At 39.5% G+C, this 16,352-nt stretch overlaps 1 protein-coding gene across 4 annotated transcripts; it reads left to right on the forward strand.

Annotated features, from left to right (window-relative positions):
• The first annotated feature begins 876 nt into the window (after positions 1 to 876).
• Positions 877 to 16,305, forward strand: e2f5 (E2F transcription factor 5). Of its 4 annotated transcripts, none has more exons than XM_037788770.1 (9): positions 877 to 1,010; positions 1,088 to 1,225; positions 5,201 to 5,310; positions 5,626 to 5,787; positions 6,911 to 7,019; positions 9,317 to 9,647; positions 13,575 to 13,715; positions 14,043 to 14,081; positions 15,161 to 16,305. In XM_037788770.1, exons 2-9 carry the CDS (start codon positions 1,097 to 1,099, stop codon positions 15,235 to 15,237), a joined length of 1,098 nt encoding a protein of 365 aa, XP_037644698.1. In that variant the 5' UTR covers positions 877 to 1,010; positions 1,088 to 1,096; the 3' UTR covers positions 15,238 to 16,305. The 4 variants fall into 4 exon arrangements, with proteins under 4 accessions (XP_037644698.1, XP_037644700.1, XP_037644701.1 ...); XM_037788772.1 differs by having other exon boundaries at positions 14,046 to 14,081; XM_037788773.1 differs by lacking the exon at positions 14,043 to 14,081.
• Positions 16,306 to 16,352: the final 47 nt, after the last annotated feature.

The following is a 16,352-nucleotide window of genomic DNA, read 5'->3' on the forward strand; positions in this document are numbered from 1 at the left end:
AGAAATGCTTGTTAACAGCGACTCCTGTGGCCGTTAAGTCTACGGAAGACAGCTTCGGGTTCGCGCTGGTGCTCGCTCTAAATAGACATGAATGAGCAACGCTCAAAACAGTGAGGCGACACACGCCAGCTAAAACCACAATATCACTATATTTCAGCTGCTTGGCAGTAATATTAGCTGACCAGACGAAGGTCTCTCCATGAATCACTGCTGATACTAGTGTTGGCTTTTCCTGCTTCAGCCTCCCGACCAAGGCCAGAGGAAACAGGGAAGACACCGTCACCTGGTCGGAGACGATAACGTTTCTCGCTGCGGAGCCCCGTCACTTCACAAGACACAGAAAACCTCTGTTGGTCTGGAGGAGCTGCAGCATTTATTTCTGCACAAACGTCCACTGTACATTCACTAGATATTCTCAGAGCTACGAAGTCTTCTGCAGTGTGTAGTGTGCGCGCATGCACGTGAGGTGGAGCGAGCTGAGTGAAGTTAGGCAGAGGAACAGAGAAGCAGAGGAGCAGAGTACAGCAGAGACTCCGGCCCTGTATGCCAAAGCTACGGTCGCCAACTTTGCGGTTTTGGTGCTTCCATGTAGTTTGTGTTGGAGTCTGAGTCTGAACAGCGTGGCCAGACGCAAGCGCGCAAGGGACACTGACCCGGATTGATTTATACATGTAAGAAGTTACAAACAGTCAAAATTATGAGACTTGGTATCTCTTAATTTTGACATAGTATAATCTGGGTTTTCCAAGAGTATTCTTATTTTACTTGCTTTAGTTTTTAATGTCCTTTTTTTTGTCTTCCATACCTATTGATCATGAGTTCCTGATCATGTTGTCTGTCCCATACATCAGAGGGGGGCGGGGTCAGATTCTGGTTGAGGAGGGGCGTCACTGACAGGGGGGTGGGGGGGCGAGCGGGACAAGGGTTGCCGTGGCAACTGTAACCTAACGTAACGTAACGTCCGTTGATTTAAAAAGCCTCCAGGTACTGTCTGTCGTCGTCCCGTCGAGGTAACAGAGAGAAATGTTCGTTATCTGTAACGCGAGTTAAACACAGACGGTTGACTTAATGTAACTCTGTTTCATAGAAAGAGAAGATGGAGTTTGAGGCGACGGAGACTGTCCCCACGACACCGAGTCGACACGAGAAAAGTTTGGGTCTCCTCACCATGAAGTTTGTGAGTCTGCTTCAAGAGGCGAAGGATGGCGTCCTGGATCTGAAAGTGGTCAGTGAGACGTCGAGCAGCAGCAGGCGGCTCAGTGCTGTTGTTTCTGGGGTGTTTTGGGGGGAATTAGTCGGTGTTGTTCTTCAGTGTCAGCTTGTGAACAAAGGGCTGTCAGTCACAAACCACTCAGGTGCATATTGATTAGTTTAACAGGTGGACTAGCTAGCCGCCATTACCTCCTCGTCTCTGGTTCAACAACACAAACTCACCAGCAGCAACACGCGTGTTGACAGAGGAGGTGTGTGGAGACACCAGTTTACAGTCACATTGTTAATGGAAATAAGCTAGTTTACATTGTAAATTACATTAAAAGTGAGGCTAGGGGGCAGGGAAGGAAATTAGCACCTTGCCACTGGACAAATAACAGAGTAAATGTTGTCACCTGCCACCATAGATAGATAGATAGATAGATAGATAGATAGATAGATAGATAGATAGTAACTTTATTGATCCAGAGGGAAATTCAAGTTTCCAGCATCTCAGTTCCATAGTGCAAAACATGTTAGTAAAAAGGCAGTGAAAAAGTTAATAGTGCAAAGTACAAAGTACAAAAAAATATACCAGATATAAAAATACAAGGAGATGAAGAAAACTGTTAAAACTGAATATAGTGCAGGGTAACAGCTGTGATACAGGACTTTTAAAAAAGTGGCAGATTATATAATTTTTATTATTTTTAAAAAGCAATTCCTAAATTAAAAATAGTCAGGGATTAAGGTTACATGATCCATATTTCTACTGTTTATTACCACTGCCTGAAAATAACAAAATAGAAAGTATTGCAATATTATGTTTTTTGATACTGTATGGATTCTCAAAAACCCTGTATTGATTTCTAATTAATAGTTTAAAAGCAAAGATTAACTCAATCAATACTTTATTTTATTTGCAAAGATATTCTTCATCTGTGATAAAAGCAAATCTTACTATTCTGATTGCATACAAAAGTTAAAAAAAAAAGACTTACTCAGATTTTATGCATATGGTAGTGTGTGCTTTATACTATGACAGTTTTCCTAAAATTAGATTTTTAAAAAGTCACAATATATTGCTTACAGTACCGCAATATATTGTAACGTAATGATACGTATCGTATCCTCAGATTCTTGCCAAACACAGTCCTAGTGTTTATTATTCTAAAGTATTCTACATAGATTTCAGAAGTGGCAGACAAAAATTTGTGTGGCTAGTAGAAATGTTCAGTGACCTGCCAGAGGGGCACATGAGGAAAAAACTTAATTTTAGGCCCTGCTAGGGGGTCCCAGAAATGTTATGTTATCCCCCCTCTCCCTCCCTATAAAGTAGACTAGAAAAAGCAGCCCCATTTAAGATGTAGTTATATAACATAAGACTATGTCGATTATGACTACATGTATTATGGATCATCTTTTGACAGGTAGAATTAGCCTAATCAATCAGAGTGAAATTGAATGTTAATTTTCCCCTAAAAAAACTTTTAATTACCCGTGGAGGTCTCTAAAGCGCATTATTTGGGGGAACCACTAGATTAAACCAGTGGTGGAATTATAACTAAGTATATTATTTATTCAAGTACTGTACGTAAGTACAATTTTGAGGTACTTTACTTGAGTATTTCCATTTTATGCTACTTTCTACTTCTACTCCACTGTATCTCAGAGGGAAATATTATGCTTTCTACTCCACTACATTCATTTAAAAAATTTAGTTACTTTGCAATATTAGATTATTGATACAAAATATTATTATTAATATATTATTAAAGGTTACGCCTCCCAGCAGTATGTAGAGTAGGGATCCAACTTTTTCAGTCCCGATACCGATACATGGACTTTGGGTATCAGCCGATACCGAGTACCGATCCGATACGAGTGTTTAACCCATTTGTGCCCAAAGATTATATCTAGTATGATAAGGAAAAACATTTGTTCTGATTGATCAAAAATCTTGAAATTTGGAGACCAACTTTGGGCAAATATCTAACAGAACAACTTTGAAATCTTTAGATCACATGAAAAATCACACATTCATTAATAGCCAAATTTAGGATTTTTTGAAAAAATCGACGACTGTTTTTTCTTAAAATATGATGGAGTCTATTGCAAAAAACGGCAGTCCCATGTGCCCAAATACTACATATAGTGTGATAAGAACTCACTTTTCAGTCAAACGGTTTGACCGATTTCTGCAAATTTGTGCTTAAGCGAGCCCAGAGAACACTTCCACCGAAGGAAATTAAAAATTTCAGTTGCAGGCACAAATGGGTTGATTAAGGAAGTGAAGACAACATCAGGCTTCACTTGAACATTGCTTTTCTAACTTTCTAAAACAATTAAATACATAGATATAAATTTAGTAAATTGTTATTCATTATTAAAATAATAAATCATACAATTGGAATTACAATTCAAGTGTAAACCTTTTTAATGCAGCAACAAATTGGTCAAAACTTAAACAGGAATTACAATTCCAGTACATAATATAAATGTAGAACTGAATTTAATAGATCGGCCGATGTCACCGTTACCCGATCAAGCTATTTGATTCAGTATCAGCCCGACATCCTACCTGGTATTGGTATCGGTGCATCCCTAATATAGAGTAATTAAAATTAACTCCACTTTTACCAGCTGCAACATTTAAGTGATGAACACACAAATGTGCATTAATAATTATAATTCAATAATATAATATATTTCTGAAATGGATCATTCCTTATGATGAGTACTTTTACTTTTGGTATTTTAAGTAAATTTTGTTGCTGATACTTTTGTACTTTTGCTTAAGTAAGATTTTGAATGCAGGACTTTTACTTGTATCAGAGTATGTTTACATTGTAGTATTGATACTTTTACTCAAGTAAAAGATCTGAATACTTCTTCCACCCCTCCATTACACCATCTGTCTTAACAGGTTGACACCAGTCGGAGCAGTCTAGCACCATGGCTCCCAATCTTTTTGGATCCTAACACCTTAAAACAAAAAAAATATTTACTCTGAGTCAGTGTCACCAATTGCAGACATCTTATATTTACCAGGGCGACCAAACAGTGATGTATCTTTTTGTTTTTTGTTTTCAGGGCCCTGAGATTCAGATTTATTTTAGGAGCCTCTGGGATATCCAAACCCCCCACACTGGGAACCAGTAGAGTAGCACCATCTCCCTTTTAAGTCATCATTCCTGTACAACTATTTTGACAATTGTTTTGAGTCATTTGTTTGGCGACAAAATACCCAAACTCTCTGGTTCCAGCTACTCTAGAGTTGCAGTATTTTTCTATTTTATTATTTAATAATACTATTTAATATAGTAACTGAATAACTGTGTTTTGAATAGTTGTTCAGACAAAACATTTGAAGGTGTCGCTTTGGACTGAGAGAAACTGGGAAGGACATAGTTTTGTGATGTTTTATAGACCAAACAATAATTGAGAAGATGATTGATAACGAAAATAGTTGGTAGTTGCAATATTTCTGCTGTCTGCTATCAGCTAACTAACAGTGAATGGTGACATTTTTATATCCCTTCCCCTCAAACATCAAGGTTGTGATTGACTTTGTTGCACCATGACCATTAGTGTTTAGACATGTGGATGAATCCTTGCCAGACCTACCTGAAGTGTCTTCCACAAATCTACCTTCTTTTCATCCCACTGATAAGTAGTTTTCCCTCCCTTCTTGCGCGCCAAAGCTGGGTAATGTTTACACAGCAGGCTCCTTAGACCCTTTCCCTCCTCCTTCCTCCTCCTTCCTCCTCTGCCATTGTAACCGTCCTCTTCTGCCAAGGGGTTTTATTTTCTGTTTGTGCAGCTTAATTTGCCAAATCCTTCATCATTTGTTGGCTTTGTTTGAGTCTCAATAAATGTGTCTTACAGAAATTCCAGGTTTCCTGTTAAAGCCTGGTAAAAGTGTCTGTGATGCATCTTGTCAACGCTGGTTCATATTAAGCTGCTGCTTAGTAAGACCCTTTATGGAAATGTCTGACTGAATTAACAGGCTGCAGACAGCTTGGCAGTGAGGCAGAAGAGGAGGATATACGACATTACCAACGTACTGGAAGGAGTCGGGTTGATCGAGAAGAAAAACAAGAACATAATCCAGTGGAGGTGTGAAAAAACTATTTTCATATTTTAGAATCAGTGACATATTTACTGTCTTACTGATAAGTAATTGCCTCGATATCTTTTAACTTTTGAATGTTGTCAGTGTGAGAAATTTTAGAGGACTTCCTATGCTACCGTACATGGAAAGTAGCTTCTTCTTTCCTCACCTTTTAAGCATTGAACTCAAACATTTTTACAATTAAGCAGCCAAATCTAATTTTAAGTTGCCTGTTAACCTGCCAAAATGGAGCAATAACATTACTAGTATACGAGTTGTGCTCTTGCCTTATGCCTGCTTCTCTGATCTTCATTGTCCAGGGGAGAGAACTCAGGCAGCCAAACTCAGGAGGTGCTGGAGCAGGTGAAGGTTTTGAAGGCCCAAATCTCAGAGCTGGAGGCTCAAGAGAAAGAGCTGGACAACCAGAAGGCATGGCTAGAGGAGAACATCAAACACCTTAACCACGATCCCTTCACCAGCACATATCCTTTTATGCAATCTGGCATTGAATGGAGATGTTTTGCTTGTACCAACTTTAAGGTTTATGTTTAGTCCAATTCAGGTCAATGGTTTAGTGTATTTCTTTTCTTAACTCTCTAATTTAGCCAATTTAAAAGTGGATACACCACCATTCATGAACATATTGAAGCTTCAGTAGGCAGAATGTTTTTGGCATCGTGGGGCAAAAATTCCATAATAACCTTTCAGCATATTGTAAATCTAAACCTCATGGCTCTGTTTTAAAAAATCTAGCCCGTGACGGGAGACTTTGGCCAATCACAGGTCATTTCAGAGAGAGCGTTCCTATTGGCTGTGCTCCGGCTGGTGGGCGGTGCTTGGTATTTCTTCAACTGTTCTCAACATGGCTGCTGGGTCACAAACTTTCTCATTTTACAGCTAAACAGTACACTACAAGATGTTTCTGAAAACATTTGAGGAGCGAAATAGGCATTACAGTAACAGAATATTGATTCATATTTGATCAGCGTTGCCTAGTTTGACCGTTTGGTCAAAGTTCGAGAGTGATTGACTCGTGGCTCTCATAGACTGGACGGCAGACTCCAGATCGGCTCTGATTGGTTGTTTTCCTCCAGTCTGTGAAATCTTGCAGATGCCATTAGAAATACTGGAGGTCACAGAGGCACATGATTTTTTTCAGATGACCTGTCTAATGCACTACTGCCAGGATATAGTGACCGTTTTATAAAAATAACTTTTTTTTAATCATATTTGCTCCATTTCTACCCACTGCTGCTTCAAGTGTTAAAAACATTTACTACTGAGGCTTCAGGTGTGATGTAATGTTGATCTTGATTTTTTTTTTTTCTACTCTTTCTACAGTTTGTAACTCTAGTCCTCTTGGAACCCCATTTATTCATTTCAGAGGGAAAAAAAACGACTTGATCTCTCTGAACATTGTTTTCTTAATAAGAAAATGCTATAAAGGAAGGATTATAAATATAATTGCTATTGTCGGTCTCTTGTGAAATCACAGCCAGGCTAATCCTGACTTGCACAATGCTCACAGTCTCGTTTTTCCAGTTTATTGTCTCCAATTTTCCTCCCATAAGTAATCCAGCTCCTGTTTCCTTAACACCCCTCCACTTATAGATTTGTCACACATGAAGACATCTGCAATGCCTTCAGCGGCGGCACTCTTCTTGCTGTAGTGGCTCCTGCTGGGACCCAGCTGGAGGTACCGCTACCTGAAACGGTTGGTCACTTCTTACAACCTTTTCTTTATTGATTGGGATTTTGTTCTGCACTATCTTAACGTTAATAGTCACCAGAAAGACAAGAATTCATAATGTGTTCCTTGTTTTCTGTGGTAAACCACATGTACAAGATAATAGTTTCTTGTGACATGTGAAGTCTAACTGGAAATGGAAAACAATCTTGCTAATAAGGAACAGGGTTCTCATTACATTTGGCTGCTTATTCTGTACACTTGAGTGTATTTGCTTTAATACAGGGTTCCTACATAGTATGAAAAAGTATGGAATTTGATTTTAGTATTTTCCAGGTCTGGATAAGTATGGTAAACATTTCTGTTCCCAGACTATTGCCCCTATCCTGTTTTCTAAAATATAAAATTCGGAATTTCTAAAAATAAGTTGATCATACAAACGTAGTCATAGATCATAGTGTTTTTATGGCGTGTGGAGCAGCCAGTGCATCCAAAATGTGTGGGTGAGCCCGGGCCAGAGCGAGCTTGATGTCGTCCAAAGTAAGGCAAGAAGTAGGCTATGGCATGCGACTGAACGCACATTCCTACGCAGAGTTGCCTTTACGCCTTTACGTCAAAACCAGGACCGGTGCGTCCATATAGGCGAACTAGGCAATAGCCTAGGGCGACACTTTGGCGGCGTAATGTGGGCCAACCTTTCATTATGAGCAAAATAAAAGCAACCAAGCAGTAACTGCAGGCAGACAGCACAGAGCGGAACGCCGCCTGTCAGACTGGGCCAATCTAATACTTTCAATATTGAGGGGGGATACGAGCGGCCTCTCCCAATTTGTACTGTTCCTTTTGTTGAAATCTGATAGGCTCAGTCATTTACATCATGAACGTGATGAACTGTGACTAGTGTTCCTGCTCACCTCGGCTTGCCCAGCCGGTCTTGTTTTGATACAGTGCAGTGGGGACGTGCTCATACAAGCTGAGGACGTATCATCCACTATGAAGTGTCTTGAAGGTCTTCAGCATCATCAGATTCTCTTTATCCTACTAAAGCTGTATTAGTGTTAAAATTACTGCCCAAAATGCATCGACTCGCATATGGTCGCTCGCATAAAAGGCCTCTCCATCTCAAAGTCCCTGGATGGATTTCGGTCCCTGTTGCTAATAGAGAGGCGGCATAATTTGTTTTTCGCCTAGAACGACAGAAGTGCATGTACGGGGCCTGTCACAGCCTGCAGGCTGCTTTGCCCCAGGTGCAAGATGTATCACAGTGGAACATTGTCCAACTTTCTGCGTAGGGCTGTGGACTGAACGACCACAGTGGATAAATGCAAGTTTTCTTAGAGGCTGGCTTGACAATCCCAAATACAAAGCCTTGTTGGTTAACAATTCCAAATGGGAAAAGAAAGCTGGAAACTGTGTAAAATCTTGTCACAGCATCCTCCCCAAATCACAAAGTCAAATATGGGCTGAAAAAACTAGAGTAGTCTGGAAATTTGAGTCTGGAAAAGTATGGGATTTGTAAATGGAAAATATGTAGGAACCCTGTAATATTTATCAACACAGTGACATCACAATTTTCAAACTTATTAAGAAATCCTAAGTAGGTATCACATGGAGCTGGTCCTCCAGAGGTGCTGTACTTTAGCTTAGATTCATAAACCTCTTTTTCTAAAGCCCCTTTTCAACCACAGGAACTTTCCCCCAGAACTAGGAACCTTTTGAGGAACTTGCATTAATCTTCGTAGGTCTTTAGAGCACTATGGAAACGCAGACAACAATGGGCCAAAGGAACCTTTGATTTCCTTGAAAAGTAGTCTCGGGACTGAAATTACCAGAAACTTCTTGGTGGAGACCTCGCTTAAATGACTACTCTCCATGTCTGTGAAGAAATCAAACCTGCGGCCACTTGGGGGAAGCAGAAACAAGCTGTGGATATAACACTGACATATCATCACCTTTTCAGTTGATAAGACAAACTTGTTAGCAAACGCTTGTCCATTTAAACCTCTAGCAGATATAATATTAGTCTGGCCACCTGATGAATTTAAATCCAATATTTGCTCTCTTTAGCTTTTTGATTTCTAACTCCTGATGGAAATACCTGACTCTTTAGCTGCTAAATGCTCCACTATACTAGAGTTTTGCTGGAAACAGCTGCTTGCTGTGGCTGAAAACTATGTGATGAGAGCAGTGAGAGTGAACCAAAACAGTAAAGTTCTCCCCTCTCACACACAAGCAGTCCTGTGATCCATTGTATATATAAAAATGATTGATTATAGCTGCTGTAATGATGATGATGAATTTATCTCCACACTGCTGCTCCGTAGGGCCAGAGTGGTCAGAAGAAGTACCAGGTGAACCTCCGCAGCCACTCGGCTCCCATCCAGGTCATGCTCATCAACAGAGATTCAGACTCCACGATACCCGTGGTGTTCCCTGTGCCGCCCACTGATGACATCTGTCCAATGCCAAGTCCACCCAGCATCCCCCCGAGCTTGCAGAGGTTCCCTCTCTCCTCGTCGGTGTGCTCCAACTCCACCACCACCACCACCTCCTCCTACTGCAGCCAGGACTCTCTCTGCTCAGACCACCAGATGGTGCTGCCAGAACATGATGAAGTGCTGATGCCATCGTCCACCCCTCCTGATGTGCAGATGGGTAAGTAACTGACTTTGAGGTTTTTAATGCTTACTAAGTTCTTCTAGAAAAAAACAGCACATGCAATTGTTATTGACTTTTGATGGATTCTCTGCAGTGAACAAAATTCAACAGACAGATTTTTATATTTTGAGCAGAGATACAGTTTATACATACAGTAGAAGCTTAATAACAGAAATAATTAAATTAATAAAGCCAGCAACGGCTTCAATAGCTTATACAAATATATCAAATATTGGTCGATGTACACCTTTTCCGTCCACACATTATGTCTGACAATATCATAAAACAGGCCTCACAAAAATGTAATCCCTTACACATTGAATAAACAGTGGCCTATACAGAGCAGCTAGCTTTACAATAACCCCAAAGTAAGGTCACACTGGGGCACTTTCATTTCATCAAATCCTGTCATGATCTATCTGAAATAACATCCTCCACCCCTTGAGTCACAAGACGTTAAGATTAGGTTTCTCTCCCGTTTTATCAGTTATCACTTTTGTTTTGTGTCCTATCATAAATAGTGTTGGATGTCCACAGTGAAATGTCCTGGTTGTGTACCAAATGCCACCAGTGATATCGCCCACCGAAACAAGCCTACTAGACATCAGACTCAGTTGCCACCAAGCCAAAACTAAAGAAGCAGTTTAATATAACAGCTCTGCAAGTGTGTGTCTGGTCTCGTTCCTCACAGAAATGAGTGGGAAGCTAGTTTCGATCTGACTGCATCAATGAGAAAAAACAGCTAATGAATGCTGGGTGTGCAAAACGATTACTCAGTTTAAACTGTAAGAATGAACTTTCAACACCCAATGCTCTAAAGGTCAGATGCTGCCGTCCTTTCTTAGTGTAACTCTACTGTTATCAGAGGATCTTCTTGTTGTTGATCTGTGTTGCATTACACTGAGTAAACTGTTTTGCCCACAATGCTGGTAGACTAAATATTGGCAGAGACACTTTTTCAAATCTCTGTGTTGCAATCAAAGATGTTCCAAGAACTGTCAAGACAAACGGTAAGAAAACACTTGCGTTAGGAAATGAATCATGTGAATTTGGTTGATTTATTGCCTTAAAAGGTTTGCTGTCCATCAGCTGACCCAGAAATATCAGATGTCAGCTTGTCCTGACATGCAAGGAATGAAATGAAAGGAAAAATTTAAAAAAAAGTCACTGCTTGTATCTATTATAGCATGTGATCATAATGTAACTAGAGATGTTCCGATACCATTTTTTCCTTCCAGATACCGATTCCGATACCTGAACTTGGGGTATCTGCCGATATCAAGTACCGATCTGATACCTGCGTGATAAAAAAATATATATAGTTAGTATTATTATGATATAACTGCTGACCATGTATGGATGTGACATGATTACTATCTTTGTTGTATGGCCTGGCTCAGGTTAAACCCTTTGTAAAACACGACTTAATACATACAGAGAATGAATGCAATAGAACTTTCTTTTATTATTCAGTTTGTCAGTCACAAAGAACATAAATAAATGAAGCTAGGAATAAATGACAATTCCCTATTTTCTAAACTGGCTTCTCAGCAGACAGCCTGTATGCTAGTTTGTCCTGTAGGATGCAATATTCACACACCCTACTAGAGTACTGCCGTCCCTCGAAACGAAAGCCTTACTGTACATATCGCCGTTTTAATTGTTTGATGTTCCACTCCCGACTAGCACCGCACTGTTGTTGTTTACTATCGTCACGTGGCAAAACTACCTGCAATCAGTTCTTCTTCGCTGCTCTAAAACAGTAGTTGCCAGTGGCAGCCATGATACATCCAGGGCAACAGCACAGTTTTGGAGCGGCGAAGAAGAAGAAATGATTTGCTGTTGAAGAGACATCTTGTATGTATATCACACATGACGCACCACATTGCCTGGTTGCCCCAAGCCAGACAGAAAGACAGATCTGTCCCCACATCATGTCATGGTAACAGGCTAAACATAGAATAAACTTCCAGTCTGTGTGAAAGAAAAATCACTTCCTCATCCGGATCTAGGTTTCTAAGAATAGGATGAGTCACGATGTGTAAGCACAGATAAAACTGGCTAACATGCTAACGGACTCGTCATCAAGTGAAACTCAATCAGACCTTTCTTCCAGAAAAAATGAGGAATTACAACAACAGCAACAAAATAAACACTAAACATTTTTTACTGTTGTAAAACACAATATTGAAAACCTTGACAAAGGCTTGTCCAGCAGATAGCCCGGGTGTAGAGATGCTGGTAGGTGCATGTTTTACCTTTAGACAGAGCCAGGTAAAAATAGCTTGATTTACAGGGGGTTATGTGTGGGACTATTTTAGACAGGTTAAGCTAACCAGCTGCTGGTTTCATATTTACTGAACAGATATGAGAACGGTGTCAATCTTCTCATCTAACTCTGGGTTAATTACCAATTATCCATAGCGATATGAATGTGAAGGTGTAAAATAATAATAATATGCACCATATTTATTTTTGAAGACATTTGCTTTTTTATCATTTTCGTTTTATAAGTTTATTGATGTAGTAAGATTTGATATTGTTCATACTGAATATGGAGAGGCTGAATAACTTTGATTGGTCATATTCTATAAAACTAGATGGGCAACGGTTGTTTTTTGTCCGTCTTCGGCGCGAGGATCCTCAGTTGAGGTTTTTATGCCTTCATGCCAACAGCCTTGGCCGGAGGCATCATGTTTTCAGGTTGTCTGTCCGTCCGTCCGTCCGTCCGTCCGTCCGTCAGTTTGTCCGTATGTACGTCCCATTCTCATGAACGCAATATCTCAGGAACACCTGGAGGGAATTTTTCTTCAAATTTGTAGATATGTGTGCATATGTACAGTATATGTGTCTAAGATTAGATATATGTCATATATTACCATCTAGCCTCATTCAATGCCAAACACACACCCATTATCCACATCACACACACACACACACACACACACACACACATACACACACACACACACACACGCACACATGCACACATACATTCTTCAACCTGGTACTTTGTTATTTGTCTTTCTCTGTTTTATATATTTTGGTCTTTTTTATATATGTCCCTGAACATGTCTTCACTTGTTTTGTAATCACTTTATAACACAATACTAAAAGAAAAAAGAAAAGACCTCACAAATCTTGTTTTTTTTGCCCTAACTCAAGAATTCATGTGCTGATTATGACAATTTCATTGCCACTTGACTGGTTGTTGGAGGCAAACAACCGCGAGGTGGTGATTCTAGTTACATTAATATAATGGTGTAATGGGAAAATGTAACTGCTCATACTGATCATATCTGTTATGGCTACTATGCATAGACTGTATATAAGAAGTGGACGTAGCCACTGTGACGTCACCCATTGGTTTGTGGACTGACATTTTGAAGCCTCTAGTTCAGCATTTTGGCCATCGCCATCTTGGTTATTTGCAACCAGAAGTGACGCGAGAAGGTGGAGCTAAGTACAACCAAATGCTGAATAAGACATTTTTAGGCACCCAAAATGTTATAATTAACTTTCATGAACTGAAAACACACTGTGAAAGGGTGAAAGTTGTAAGACGAAAACATGGACAACTCCCAGACTGGACAACGCCGTGGTAGCGTCCTGTCAATCACAAGGTAGCCACGCCCTAAAGCATACCCTGCTTTATGGTCTATTTGACTCAAAATAGGACCATAATTTACTTAATGAATATCATGCTGTATTGAAGAAGACTTGAAACTAGCTTGGCTTCACTTTTCAGACCCGGAGTTGCCCACTGGTACTTTGCATTGCAGCAGACCTGCACATATCATGCATTAGTTTCCTGTATACCGCTAGGCTTTTTTTTATTCAGAAAAATAATTTGAAATGAGTCACAGGGTCAGTAATTTATTGTATAGCTAAGTACTGTTGTTGCTCCTCCGATGCTCCCTTCAGAGTGTCACAGCCAGTCGGCAGCAGTGTTGCAGCAGCAGCAGCAGATGGACCTGGCGGGCCAAGAGTTCCAGTCAGTACTGGATGTGAGCAGCCTGCTGAAGCTCAACGCTGCTGGAGACCACATGAAGGACGACCGAGAGGGTAAGGCACAGGCATGTGAACACAGCTACACTGTTTACTCTGTAATTGCATCCAGCAGTGAAGCTCGGGGGCAATTTAATGTTTGCTTCACATTCGCTTCAGTTATGCTTCTATAAAGGCCTCAAGATCTAAGCTTGCTTTTATAAGTTTGGAGCCCAAGCTTTGGACTTGGACTGGTAAGAGAAAGTGGCTGAATAATATACTGCTGATTTTAATATACTACTTTTATCCAGCTTTGGTGGTTATGAATTAATGGTACATAGTCTAGAACAGTGAATGTTCACTATACTGTGAAATGGAAACATGTTGTTTTTAATTCTCTCGTAGCAGCTGTCGACCTAATTGATGAGCTAATGTCCACTGACGGTAAGCATCTCAAAACTGGACTTAACTAACTTCATAAATGAAAAATTGTGTGAACAAATATTTGCTATAGAGCGCTGCAGGGATGACGTTTTTTGTAGGCCAACCAGGAAGTTAGCATCGCACTGTATCCCTTGACAAAAATCCAATGGGATTTTTCCATCGGATTTTGGATTATTGCAGAAAATAAACTCTGTGGCAAACACACGTTTATGATACTTTGATACGTTTTGTTCAGCAAGATAATCTCCACAAATGAACAGCACTTCTATGATTTGTTAATTGTGAATGCCATCGCCAGAAGAAAAAAGCTAACGTCAAGCTGTAAACACTACACTACACCACGGCTGCATGAGTGCGAGTAAACACACGCTGTAAAGGCGGACGAGTCGGCGTGATGACATTTAGTAGTCTCATTTAGCCTCTTGTTAGCAACTGCCTTTTTTAAGACCTATGAAAGCTTCAAAATTCATGAGTTGGAAGGCATCTAACTAAAAAAACAGACGAGGGAACCGGAAGTGCTAAAATGCTAACTCATTTCCAGGTTTTAGGACTCATTCCTGCAGCACTCGGTTACAGTCTGTTTAAAAATATAATCAGCAAAACTAAGAGTCTACAGCCATGCTAGCAGTTCTGTGAGATTGCATTTAGACAAAGCGGTGCTTTGAGCTAAACGCTAACGTCTGCATGCTAACATGCTCAAAAGGACAATGTTAACAAGCTGATGTTAAGCAGGTGTAATGTTTACCATGTTCAACATCTTAGTTTAGTGTGTTAGCATGCTAAATTAGCACTAAACAAGTACAGTTGAGGCTGATGAGGATATCATTACTAGTGCTCAGTGGGACCTCCTCTCAGCACCGTCGATATCTGAATCAAATTTAATGACAATCCATTATACACTTTATGAGATGTTTTAGTCCGGACCAAAATGATTTACCGCCTGATGTTGCCATTCATAGTGCTATGCTGCTAGCATAAAATTCTATAAAAATCCATAAGTAGTCTTTTTTTATCTGTCTTTTGTCTTGTTCATGTTTTACAGTTTGTTGTGTTATTGATGCTCCTCTGTCCTCACACAGGAATAGACTACAGCTTCAACCTGGACGACAACGAGGGAGTTTGTGACCTGTTTGATGTGCAGATCCTCAATTACTGATGACTCACAGCGCCTCGGCTGTACGCTTATACAATCTCAGGAGGCACCTTTTGCCTCTCTCTCTAAAGACGCTTCAAAGATGCCTTTTCACATTTTTGTTATAATTGCACAGCTGATACTCAAACATACCATTGAAATCTTAAAAAAAAGCCTTTACACATGTTTAGACTTCACTGCTGGCTGCCAGACAGTTTACGACACTTGCTGTTTGCCCTCAGCCAACATAATTAATTTAGCATGAGATATTTATGAAGCCACAAGTCATTATTTGTCCAATTTAATGGTTTACTGGGTAAATATCATTCAGAGAAATTAGCTGCCCAGTGGAAGTAAGCCAGGACAAATCCTTCAGCCTCCTACTGCACTTTTGTGTGTGCATATTTTTGTATTTTTCCACATCCAGTGGAAATCCTGAGACTTGACGACTGTTTTACTTTCTGTTTATGACCAGTTGGGATTGTGAGAGTGTTTTCCTTCAGTTGATAATCACAGTAACAATTCAGTATTGGCTTTTTTTCTTTCTAACATTTGATACAGGGTTGATGATCTAGTTCAGGGTGTGTAAGTAACTTTCTTTAAAAAAGCATATTGTGTAAAAACTTACCCAATTCCATAGTTATATTTGATAAAAGGGCATATTGTATTTAATGAGTGGATGTTTAGGTTACCTTTTGTGACCTTGTTCTCATGTGAAAATGCCAGAAAGATTTCTTTTCTAAATTAATGTGACACTGCCATTTTAGGCCTCTAAATTTTTGTTTTTTAAAATGTTTTATATATAATTAGTTATATATTTGAATAATAAATATTTTTTATTTAACTTAAGAAAAAAATATACTTTGTTCTAGTTTGTTGAAAGTGAAGCTGGTTGACTGCCTTAATTGTAATAAGAAGTGAATTAGCCATATTTCTGATCTGGAATATCAGATGTTAAGAGCCCTAAGTGGTATTTTTGTATATTTATTGTTTTCTTTGATTACAAGAGGTCATGTTTTTGTGACATTTTGTTGTTTATTTGCACATTTTTGAAAGTTTTTTCAATAAATGGATTTAATCTTGATTTACAAACTTTTCTGACAAATAATGTTTGATTTGAAAATATAAAATGAAAGAAT

The sequence above is a fragment of the Sebastes umbrosus genome, chromosome 12 (genome assembly GCF_015220745.1).
Source record: "Sebastes umbrosus isolate fSebUmb1 chromosome 12, fSebUmb1.pri, whole genome shotgun sequence".
Taxonomy (NCBI): domain Eukaryota; kingdom Metazoa; phylum Chordata; class Actinopteri; order Perciformes; family Sebastidae; genus Sebastes; species Sebastes umbrosus.